The sequence below is a fragment of the Pollachius pollachius genome (assembly GCF_949987615.1).
Source record: "Pollachius pollachius genome assembly, chromosome: 14".
Classification (NCBI taxonomy): domain Eukaryota; kingdom Metazoa; phylum Chordata; class Actinopteri; order Gadiformes; family Gadidae; genus Pollachius; species Pollachius pollachius.
In genome coordinates this window covers 4255552-4267701 of record NC_136947.1, presented here as the reverse complement: position 1 = coordinate 4267701, position 12150 = coordinate 4255552, and the positions used below count along the sequence as shown (strand labels likewise).

Below are 12150 nucleotides of genomic sequence, written 5' to 3'. Positions count from 1 at the left end.
ACAGAGAGCCAGAGAGAGACCTACTTCCTCACAGAGACAGACAGGCCTACGTCCTCACAGAGAGCCAGAGAGAGACCTACGTCCACACAGAGAGCGAGAGAGAGAGACCTACGTCCACACAGAGAGCGAGAGAGAGACCTACGTCCACACAGAGAGAGACCTACGTCCACACAGAGAGAGAGAGAGAGACCTACGTCCACACAGAGAGAGAGAGAGAGACCTACGTCCTCACAGAGAGCGAGAGAGAGACCTACGTCCACACAGAGAGCGAGAGAGAGACCTACGTCCGCAAAGAGAGCGAGAGAGAGACCTACGTCCTCACAGAGAGCGAGAGAGAGAGACCTACGTCCTCACAGAGAGCGCGAGAGAGACCTACGACCGCAAATAGAGCGAGAGAGAGACCTACGTCCACACAGAGAGCGAGAGAGACCTACGTCCACACAGAGAGAGACCTACGTCCACACAGAGAGAGACCTACGTCCACACAGAGAGAGACCTACGTCCACAGAGAGAGATCTACGTCCACACAGAGAGAGAGACCTACGTCCACACAGAGTGAGAGACCTAGGTCCACATAGAGTGAGAGACCTACGTCCACAGAGCGAGAGAGACCTACGTCCACACAGAGAGAGAGAGACCTACGTCCACACAGAGAGAGAGAGACCTAAGTCCACACAGAGAGAGAGACCTAAGTCCACACAGAGAGAGAGACCTACGTCCACACAGAGAGAGAGACCTACGTCCACACAGAGAGCGAGCGAGACCTACGTCCACACAGAGAGAGACCTACGTCCACACAGAGCGCGAGAGACCTACGTCCACACAGAGAGAGAGACCTACGTCCACACAGAGAGAGAGACCTACGTCCACACAGAGCGAGAGAGACCTACGTCCACACAGAGAGAGACACCTACGTCCGCACAGCGAGCCAGAGACGACACGGTCGAGGCCGTACCCTTGAAAGCGGAAAAATCCCAAAGAGAGACGGACGGAGAGGCGTGGGGGGTCTTGTGAGAGAACCTCCGCGGCCGGCGGTCAGGAAAGAGGCGGGCGGCTCGCCGCCAACTCACCGTCCTCCTTGGTTTTGATGCGCACAGCGGCGCTCTCGGGGCCGGGCCCCACGTCCGTGTGGGCCCTCACCCACACCTGATACTCGGTCCACTTCTCCAGCTCCTCCAGCACGTGGCTGGTGGCGTCGGCGCTGATGCCGGGCACCTCGTGGCGCGCCGCGTCCTCGCCGGCCGGCGCCTGGTAGCTGATGGAGTAGCCCACGATGGCTCCGTGGCGGCTGGCGGCGGGCGGCGCCACCCAACTCACCTTGAGACTGGTGGAGGTCAGGCTGACCAGGTGCACCTCCTGGGGCGGGGCGGACGGCGCTGCAGTGTGAAGGGGGGGGGGTGGAGGAGGAGGAGGAGGAGGTGGGGATGCGGGCGGGGGGGGAGGGGAGGAAGCACAACCACACGGAGGAAGGGGAACGGATCAAGCAAAAGCAAAAACAAAAACAAAAACGAAAAGAAAACACGACACGACTACGGCACAAAACAAAACCTGGGCGAGCCAAGTGACGGAAATTAAATTTAAAAAGGGCTCATCAGGTGGGGTACCTCTGGACTGGAGGTTGATTCGTGCGAGGCTGTAATCGCTACGTCTGCACGAGTCTAAGTGCGTCGAAAGATATTACTAATTCCATCCAGGACATGCTGGTCTTTTTTTTACTCCTCCAAATCTGTCTGGCTTCCCTGCCTCTAGTGGTTTGTCTGAGGAGTTTTGAAATGTTCATAGATGTGAGTGGCTTAGTGATTGATGTTAATTGGCGTTTTGCACGTAGATACGGCAACTTCTACAAGCGTTAACAGTGTTTGAGAGGCTCAGGGAAAGCTGAGGCGCTGATATATATTGGGCTCTTTTTGAGCAGACAAACAGTCTCTGATAAAGATGTAGGACAAATCTGCTAAAGCTGACAGAACAATACATCATATAATATTCCCTGTATAATATTCTGTGTTTCATCAGTCGTTTTTTGCTATCAAAATCAAACAGATGCTAAAAAAAAGCTGCTTGCGTGCTAGCTTGAAACATTACCAGGAAAAACTATCAACTCACTAACATATTGCAAAAATAGTTGAAGTTACGCAAAAAAACATTGCGTCTTTGGCTCAGTGGGATAGTAAACTGAAATAATTCTGATGAACACATGGGCTTAGATTCTGCCATGATATATATCTGGTATCGTTTACCATTGCAGATTGTTTTTTCGGTTTAGTTTACAATTAAATAAACAATAAGCTCAACAGAGCCGGACTATGATTTTCATGTTTTTAATTAATGAACTCACACTGCACTATAAAAAAAACAGCTCAGTGACAGCCAATGCAATTACAGTGCTCAACTCACAGCAGTCCAGAGGTTAAACAGGGAAAATAAATGAGCCAAATCAAATACAGGATGCTACAACAAAATAATATGCATATAATTCTACACGGTGAAACACAAGAGCAATCAAATGAAATTCAACGTTTCATGCAGTCTCAATAAAAACGTGTTCAAGAATATACAAATGGAGAAAAAAAAGTGAAATAGCTTGGAAGGGGGTGTGGTGAGCGAAATGTTGTTTACGTAGCATGCCCATGAAACTGGTTCGCTAATAAGCAAGGCAATGAACAATGCAGCATTATTTAGCCTTTCCGAGACCAAAAAAATGCATCTGACAAGCGAGATCTCCGAGCGAGATCGCACAAAAAGAGAGCGAGAGAGGGAGCGAGCGAGCGAGATCACTACAGCCACTACCTGCCGAGAATACAATAAAGGCCAATGTTTTTTGGTTTTTAACAAGGTTTTAAAATGAGACGTGATGTTAAGCTCCTGATAAAAAATAAATTAATTAAATACAAACAAGAAGAAATTCATGAGATCAAAGTGAAATACAGCCTATGCGCAGAAGGAGGACAGCACTGGAAATAGCTCCACCTTGGAGGCAAACAAAAAGAGAAATTGGGAAGATAAGAAACGCTGAAAAATATTTCATGTCGCTCTTTATAACTGGCATGTTGATTACGGGTTTGGTAAAAACAGCCATGCTGTTTGCGTGCGTCATAAATAGTGAAAAACCAAGGCGTACTTAGTTTTCAATGGTACATGTACTACAAAATAGAACAAAAAAAAATTTCAACGCCTTCACGGGCAAAACAGCCCTGATATTAATGCTAGGAGTGTAAACACAGACTGTGTTTATGATGCTTCGGTCCGGCTGTAGAAAGGTTCTGTAGCATAAACACTGAAATAGACTACACAGATTACGTTCTGCAAAACATGGATAGCTCAAAACAAGAAGATGAATGTTTTCAGAGGCCGTGTTCATTGCCCTGCCTCCATAAGAAACAACGGGAAAAAAACAAATATAAAGATAGAAACCTAGCAAAGACTAGGGCTTCACATCCAGGCAGGAGGGGGAGATGAAGTGCAGAATGACCAGGCAGAACGGCATGGGGCATGGGGCAGTGAGCGGCGGATTGAGGGGGCTCAGGGTGTGGGGGTGTGGGTAGGGGGGGGTTGGGGTCACACTGGACAACATCAAACGTACCTTTGAGAGTGATGGGCCGGGTGCCAGAGGGCCAGGGAGGGCGGTTTTGGTTGTGGTGGTGGGGGTAGTGTTAGAGTTAGAACGAGGGCAGGGGGGCTTGGTGGGGTTGGTCGATAGCACCGGAAGGCGTCGGGCCTTGAGAGAGGGCGGCCGCAGACAGCTGCGGCACCGCCGGCGGGTGTTTCAAACTGAAGCAGACATTGGTTCCCCCCCGTGCCCCATCCCCCTCCCCTAACATTGCTGTTGGAACCTTCCGGTTCAAAAGGTCGCAAGAAAAATAAACCGAAGAATCGTCATCCATGAGTCGCAAGAGGAGAGGGGGGGGGGTCCTTGACAACGACCGAACGGACTCCCTCCTCGCTGGGCTCAGTGGTTAGCGGGACAACGGCGACGAGGAGAGACGTGTTAGGTTAGAGGTTAGAGGTCGTGGCGGACTGAGGTCAGGGGTGGGGGGAAAGAGGGGGAGCTGTTGGGTGGTCTGTGTGGGTGGACTTACTGGACTGGGCCGTGCGGGCCTCTATGGGCTGGGTGAACACGCCCAGGCCCATCTCGGAGCGGGCGGCTAGGGAGAAGTGGTACAGGGTGTCGGGTTTGAGGCCCTCCACGGCGTGGGAGCCCGCCGGGTCAAAGGTCGTGTGGATCTGCAGCGAGGGCGGGAGGAAAGAGAGAGAGAGAGAGAGAGAGAGAGAGAGAGAGAGAGAGAGAGAGAGAGAGAGAGAGAGAGAGAGGTTCTTGAGGTGGGAGTACACTTCTCTCAGAGTGATGACATCACTGAATACATTCTAAATTAATCAAAAAATGTGTTTTAAACACTGAACATTGTGTTTATTGGAAAATACACAAGGAAAGAGAGACGTGATTAAAAGGCCAAACCGCTGGCGTGACTGAACAGCAAGGACCTTGGGGAGCTACAGTTTGCAAAGGTTAGTTTTGACAGTGCACTAATTATTTATTGTGCGCCAGAGAGCTGGCTGCATTGCTGCTGGATACTCGCCAAGACAAGGTCACTTTATCATATACATGTCATTATAAAATGCGAGCCAGAGTAGCTAAATGCAAGAATTTACCTACAGAACTTGTTTGACAAAACTTTAGTCCCGAAAGTTAGTGATTAAAATAAGAGGGAAAAACAACACAGAAAGTGAAGTCAGTGAAGAGAGCGAGAGAGAGAAAGAGAGAGAGAGCGAGAGAGAGCGAGAGAGAGAGAGAGAGAGAGAGAGCCAGAGAGAGAGGCAGAGACCTGCCACAGCATTTCTACCTTGTCGTTCTCCGAGTTGGCCTCCCAGTAGTGGAGCTCATACTTGGTGATGGGGTCCTGAACGGGCCACAGCCAGCTCAGCATGATGCGGGTATCCAGCTCCGCCTCCGCCTCGAAGCTGGACGGCTGAGCGGGCACTGCTCACAGACAGGGGCGGGGGAGAGGGTGGGGGTGGGGGTCGGGGACAGAGGTGAGCTCCTGGCAGAGCAGAGATTACCGTACCCAGCTGCCCCCCAACGGTGACGGCCCTGTGACCCAGACAGATGCATGAGAGCACCTGTTGTGGCTCTGTGACACAGATACTGACACACAGCGCCTCCACACACACACACACACACACACACAGAAGCCACTTACGTATTGCACACACAGAAACCGAGACACACACAAATACCTTTGTTTTGCGCGCACACACACACACAAATACCTTTGTATTGCACACACATACACATGCTCACTTACAGTGTCACACACACACGCACGCCCGCACACGCACACACACACAAATACCTTTGTATTGCACACACATAAACATGCTGACTTACAGTGTCACACAGACAGACAGACAGAAAGACAGACACACACACACACACAAATACCTTTGTATTGCACACACATACACATGCTGACTTACAGTGTATCACACACACACACACACAGCGCCCCCCCAGTGCTGCTCACCTCCCTGCTGGGTCTTGACCTGCAGCACGTCGGACGGCGGCCCGTCGCCCACCGAGGTGAAGCCCAGCACCCGCAGGCTGTAGGTGATGTCGGTGGTCAGGCCCGAGATGGTGGTGAGGCGGCTGTCGTCCGTGTTGTGCTTCTGCCAGGCGCTGAGCGGCGCCGTCATGTCCGAGCTGTAGTACACGCGGTAGCCCCTGATCTGTCCGTTGGGCTCCTCGGGGGGCTCCCACTGCACCAGCATGGTGCTGGCGCTCAGCATGCGGGCCTGCACGTGCAGCGGCGGCGACGAGGGCGCCTGCTCGCCCGTGCGCGTCTCCACGGGGTCGCTGGGCGGCCCGCGGCCGATGTTGTTGAGCGCCATCACGCGGAACTCGTACTCCGAGTAGGGGCTGAGGCCGCCGATGCTGTAGCGCGTGGTGGCCACGCCGTCCACCTCCTGGAAGCCGTTCTCTGACACCTTGGCGCGGTACTGGATCATGTAGTAGGACACGGGCTCGGGGTTGCCCGAGTCCCAGGTGAGTGTGACGCTGGTGGCCGTGGTCTCCGTCACCGTGACCGAGGTGGGGGGCTTGGGCAGGGCTAAGGGGGGGAGAAGGAGGAGGAGGAGGGAGAGGAAATGGTAAATGGACTGCATTTATATAGCGCTTTTTTTCTCTAACCAGTGGCCACCGAGAGCGCTTTACAATATCGCCTCACAATCACACACTCATGCACACATTCACACACCGACGGCCGAGTGAGCCGTGCAAGGCGACAGCCGGCTCGTCAGGAGCAGTTCGGGTTAGGTGCCTTGCTCATGGACACCTCGACACTCAAGATAGGAGGAGCCGGGGATCGAACAAGCAACCTCGCGGTAACTAGACAAACCGCGCTACCTCCTGAGCTACTGCCGCCCCCTGGAAATGTTGATATGCTGCAGGGATCGCATTCCCCCAGAGCAGTTGAGGCCCATTAAGGTTTGATGTGTTTGGATTAAAACATCAACCCTACCCTGACCCTGCTCTTTGTAACAAATATGACCATAGTAGCTCCATAATTCAATGAACTTCCACGATAAAAGACTTTATTAGAGGGAAAAGTAAAAAGTGTCCACTCCAAAACATTATTATGTATAAGAAAAGAAGGTTTCTAAGGGCAGTGCTGACTAATAATCGCACGCTTTCAATGCTCCTCAAACACCTCAATTTCCTGTCCTCAGAGCCGTCCAAGGTTATTATGTGGCGAAAGTGAGGTGGAAATTGCTGAATTGGTCCCTATTTAGTCACACTGAAATAAGGGCCATGGTCGCCATCGTCCCAGCGGTCTCCAGGGGCCAGGCCCAAACTGTAAACAACGTGATGTTCAGGCTGTCAATCAGCACAGATCGGGAGCACAGATCAATATGCAGGCTACAGCTGATCACACACGCACCCACTGACCCACCCACACACACTGCTCGCGTGCACACACACACACACACATCCAACACACATCAAGTGGAGTGAAAGGTTCATGCATAACAACACGTCTGTATACCACAGATATCAACACACACACACAAAAAAACACACACTCACACAAATACCTGCTGCATGCATTGCACAAACTCATACATGCACACTTAGTCGAACCCGCACACACACACACACACAGACGTGGAAAACCGCCCCCCGCCTCCGGTTGGGCGCCGCTCACCTTTGACGACGACCTGGGCGGTGGCGTCGATCATGCCCAGCGAGGACATGGCCACGCAGGTGTAGTTGGCCGACTCGCGGATGTTGGTGACCTCCAGCACGTTACGGCCCACCGGCATCTCGTCCTCCTTGGTCAGGTCCACGGAGCCCATGGTCCACTTGACGTAGGGCATGGGCGAACCCACCGCCACGCACGTCAGGTTCACGCTGCCGCCCGGCATCACCTCGTGGTTGGTGGGCGGGATGGAGAAGCGGGGCGGGACCCGCCGTACTGAGGGGGGGGGGGGGGGGGGGGGGGGGAGAGAGAGAGGAGGTTAGCATGTACGAGTGGACGATGTGTGGCGGAAGAAAACGAAGGAAACGTTGCAGGTGGGTGAGTTGTTTTCTTATTTTCTTTTAAGGTGTTTCGATGAATAAACTTGGGTCAATTCCAAGGTGCTCGCTAGTACGTTGTAGTGAAATCCCCTAGAATGGAGGACTGATCACTTTTGTCTGAAATGTGAGGGGGCGAGCACAATGGGAATAATAGGACTGTCACAGAACGGCTCTGGAAATCCAAAAGGGAAGAAAAAAACCTTCCGGGGGGGGGGGGGGGGGGGGGGGCAGTGTTTTTTTTATCCTCTGGGCCTACAGAAGGGAATATAATCAAAAAATAGCCCAGCTTTCGCCACAGACTATATCTGGACCTCTTTTGTCAGAGTGTCAAATGGTGGCGAGGGTTGCATCATTGAGGGACCCTGCGGAGAAGGCATTGTTTGATTTCTCCCTCTCTCTATCTCCTCCCCTCCCTCCCTCCCTCCATCCCTCCCTCCCGTCTCCCTTGCTCCTCCCCGCCTCTCTCTTCCTTCTGCCTAGCTCGTCTTCCTCACTCTGTGTCTCTGTCCCTCTCTCTTTCTCTCCCTCTCCCTTCTGCCTTTGTGCAGCTCTGATATGCAGATAGGCTGACATTAAAAAGCGGTTCCCATGGAGACAAAATGAGTCCGCTTGACATCGCCGGGGAATGGGCAGAGAAGAGCGCACCAAGCCGGGGAGTTCTGAATGCAGAAGAAGCCGGCTCAAAATAAACAGGGGGCCATACATTTACATATGACTTGTTTTCTCTTTAAAAGGGAGGTGCAGAATGTAAATAGCTGCTGTTATTTACACACTTTTGACATTTCTCGGTCGGTGGTTTGAGGGAAGAAATCTGGAGTGAAAAAACAAAAAGACCACCATCTGACAATATCTATTCCACCTGATAATATGAATGTGGCATCACTGTAAGGCCTGTGAGAACGTGCTACGCTTTCAACATCGCGGAGCGGATCTTCGATAATGAGAATAGGGCTCTAGGCCTTGGGCAAGCGGGCTAGACTTGGTGACGCGGAGGCACCTTTAGCTCCACGAGAAGCGGTTCCGTTATTACCGCCCTCCTGTGCACTCATCATGTGCATTTCAAATCACAGTGCAAGGGAATCCTCCCTGCAGAAAGCATACGGCCGGTCTCTGCTAATGCACTGCTCTGTCTCCGATGCCGTGTCTCCGGTGGACGGGAAAGGGGAAAAGAAAGAACAGAAAGGCTGCTGACTGTAATGCTCTGGCCCAGCCTCTGCAGTGGTCTCCATAAAAAATGGATTTTTAAATTTGACTCCCCCTAACCCAGCCCCTTAGACTCCTATTTCCCGCCCTCCTCCCTCATCTAATTTGAAACAGAACGTCATTACAGCCATGCTTGTTATTCCCTTCATTATATGGCGAAATGAAATCAGAAAAAAAAGATCCCTGCAAAAGCACCCTTTGAGATTGTAGTCAGAGAGAGAGAGCAGTGGCTTCCTGGACTCGGCTATAACCAAGGTAACCTGCTACCTACACTAGTGGAATCTTCCACATGATTACATTTACGTTTTCTGTGAGCATTTAATGAATTTTGTTAATGTAGAGACTGCGGCGTGCTTTCGGGTTGAAAACCTTCCCCTGGTGAGTCGAAGCCGTGCGACCACCATCAATCATTATCCAGCGTTCACAGGGTTCTTATAAATAGAACTCGGCAGAACAACAATCTGTAGAAAGGGATGTTCACGAGACGTTGAGATCAGCATGGCAGCCACGGGGGGGGCGGGGACATCTGGCTTACAGCGTTGTGTTTTAACGCAGTGGCAGTGCGCACTCAAAGGCAGAGCACCACACATAAAACAAAAACAGAAACAGCAAGAGGAAGAAAAGAAGAGGAGCAAAAAAGCACAAAAGCAAAGCAACAACAAATCCAAAAAAAGGTGATGGAGCGAACCGGCCCCTGAGGGGGCCAGCACTGCCCTGAGGTGGCTGGCATGTGTGCTCTGACATCCAGCATCCAAAACACAGGACACACAGGAGCCATGGAGCTAGTGGGAATGGGAAGGGTACCGGGGGGGGGTAGGCAGGGAAGGGAAGGTGGGAGTTTGGAGTTTGGGTGGGTTGTGGAGACATTCTCAGGCAGAACATGCGTTCCTCGTAATGAAGGGATTTCACGCCATCACATGCACATGCGTTATTTTCCCGGCAAAGAGTGTATGGCACACCTGAACACCGTTGGGACTCATGCTCGGGAACAGATATGCCGGTGCTAATTTGGATGATGAGAATTGGAACGATTAGCATCACGACATGACACCCCCAAAAAAAAGAGAAAAGATGATGAAATACAAAGTGTGATTATGTGAGGGACCACCTGTGTCTTAACTAACCCGCAACGGTAATATAGTAAAAACTCTTTTGCTGACACAAACCCAGTGGGGGTGGGGGTCTGAAAGGGGCCCCGAGTCTTGACGAGCGGGGCCGAACGCGAGGCCATTAGGCTCAGAGTATCCGTAATGCCATCGTGATTTCAAAGACTAACGCGGGCTAAAAGCGCGGCCCAGTCGATGCGGGCCTGTGTATATTGAACACTTAATGCCGTGAATTATTCATAGCGCGCGGTTACGTTTGGAGAGGTGCTGTGGAACAGAATGACTCTGGGGCAGGTAATTGTTATCGATTGCGCTAAAGCCTCTCTCCTGTCGAGAGCGTAGCTGGGAAGAGATGGTGGTGGTGGTGGTGGGAGAGGCTCCGGGACTCTATCAAAACCACAAAATAAAGCTCCCCTTTTTCAGCCCCACCTGCATGATCACTGGACACCTAGGAATGTAACGGGCCCGGACAGAGTGCCGGACAGACGGCCCCGGACAGACCCCCCCAAGAGCAGCCCTGGTTGATATCAGTGCATGCGTGCTGGTGGCTAGTCAGCAGGGTTGCCGACCCCCCATGGCAGCCGGCTTTGGGGGGAGGGGGGGCGGCGATCGCGGCGGCTGATCGCCCCCCTCGTCGGCATGCCGCCAAATCCGGCGCGCCGTGGGTCAGCTGTTGCTACGGCAACCCGCTTCGCTCACCGGGCGGGTTGACTGGCGGGTCTGGGCAGAGAGTTAAACGGGAGGAAAAAAAACGTAATGGATACCGGATGCATTATTTATAATAGTACTATAGTGTGGTGTATGTTCGTACAAGCTGGCTGAATCAATAAGGAGGCTGGACGGGGGATTGTAAATGTAGAGCGCTGGGCTGTTTTTAACACTGGCTATAGCGTCGCCTTGATATATCTTGAGGGGCGGTATTTCCTCTCAAAGGAACACATTATTCCCAGCACATCTTTCAGTCTTTCCAGGTGGTGGTGGATGGGTGTGTGTGTGCGAGTTCGTGTGTGTGTGTGTGCGTGTGAGAGGGGGGACGACGACGACACTGAGACAGACTTAATCCCCCCCCCACCGTGAAGAAAGCTTTGGACACCAAGATCCCCCAAGCCCCTTGACATGGGGCACCTGCGGGAAGTTTAGTGCCCTGAATACCTGACAGATCCTGTCGCTCCCCCCCCCCCCCCCCCCCCGTAAGCCGGGTGCAGTTTCTGCACACCGTGGCGTTGTTTGTTTACACGGCGGGTTGGTTCCGTCGGTTGGAAGAGCAGCTGCTGGTCGTGTTTGCCGTGGGCGCGGCCGACGCGGGCGACTGGAGGGGAGAGGCGGGGGAGGCGTGCGTGCGTAGCTTGGGTAAACAAACCGACACAAGGGTGTCTTAAGGTGCCCAGGGTTTGGGCGTGGGCACCGGGTTAGTTGGTTGGTTGTTGCCCAAAGGCCATGCCAGCAGCTGTTCAGGGGCCCATGCAAGCATGCAGAGACAATGGAAACACCGGGCATGTCGGATCGAACATTGGTTGATTCGGGATAAAGAGGTTGATTTGCGTGTTGATTCGGCAAAATAAGGGGGTGGGGTGGGGATTTTGGGGAGGGTGGGGTCAGCATTGTCCCCATCTGGATGAAGAGGTAGCAGGGTGGGGTTGGTAGTTCTAATTATACCTGTAGGACAAAGGCGAAGAGAGGAAAAACAGGACAAACCTTCCCGTGGATCTGTTTATCGGTTGAAGTTCGATGATGATGAGCGATGGAATGAAAGAGATACAAAATGGAGAGGGTGACAACAGAGTAAAACGAAACAGAGCCTCCACAGACGCACAGTGGAGATTAATGGCACACACACACACACACAGCGTATACATGTACACACAAACAAGAGGAAGCAAGGCGCTTGTTTGCCGCACCATGCATGGTGTGTCTCCGACGTGAACCACATCAGACCGTATACAAACCAGCCATTTCGGTGAATCAATCAGCTCGTGTAATGTGGCGATGCACACACAGAGAACAAAGTCTCCACACACTGCATTGACAACATCCAAAGACTCACACACACACGCACGCACGCACACAGCCTGACAACATGAAGACGTCGAGGGGGAAGACGCGGCGGGCGGCAGCCCCTCCATCCCGGGAGACGTATCGACACGTCACCTGGGTGTGTGGAGAGAGCACGCCGCAGTCGGCCGGGGACGAGCGGCTGACAAATGAGCCCCTGCCTCGCTCCCACAATCACAGAGCGCTCGCGATGCTGCCCACGTCCAAAGGCGAGCCGGT

At 52.5% G+C, this 12150-nt stretch overlaps 1 protein-coding gene across 1 annotated transcript in view; it reads right to left on the bottom strand.

Annotated features, from left to right (window-relative positions):
* LOC307085679 (receptor-type tyrosine-protein phosphatase F-like) overlaps nt 1-12150 on the bottom strand; it is a 113468-nt gene that overhangs the window by 44425 nt on the left and 56893 nt on the right. Inside the window, exons 7-11 of the mRNA XM_079750545.1 lie at nt 7197-7466; nt 5520-6101; nt 4839-4975; nt 4077-4221; nt 1071-1376 (exon numbers count right to left, since the gene is read on the bottom strand). Coding sequence (XP_079606671.1) covers nt 1071-1376; nt 4077-4221; nt 4839-4975; nt 5520-6101; nt 7197-7466 — 1440 coding nt within the window. The remainder of the gene's footprint in view (nt 1-1070; nt 1377-4076; nt 4222-4838; nt 4976-5519; nt 6102-7196; nt 7467-12150) is intronic.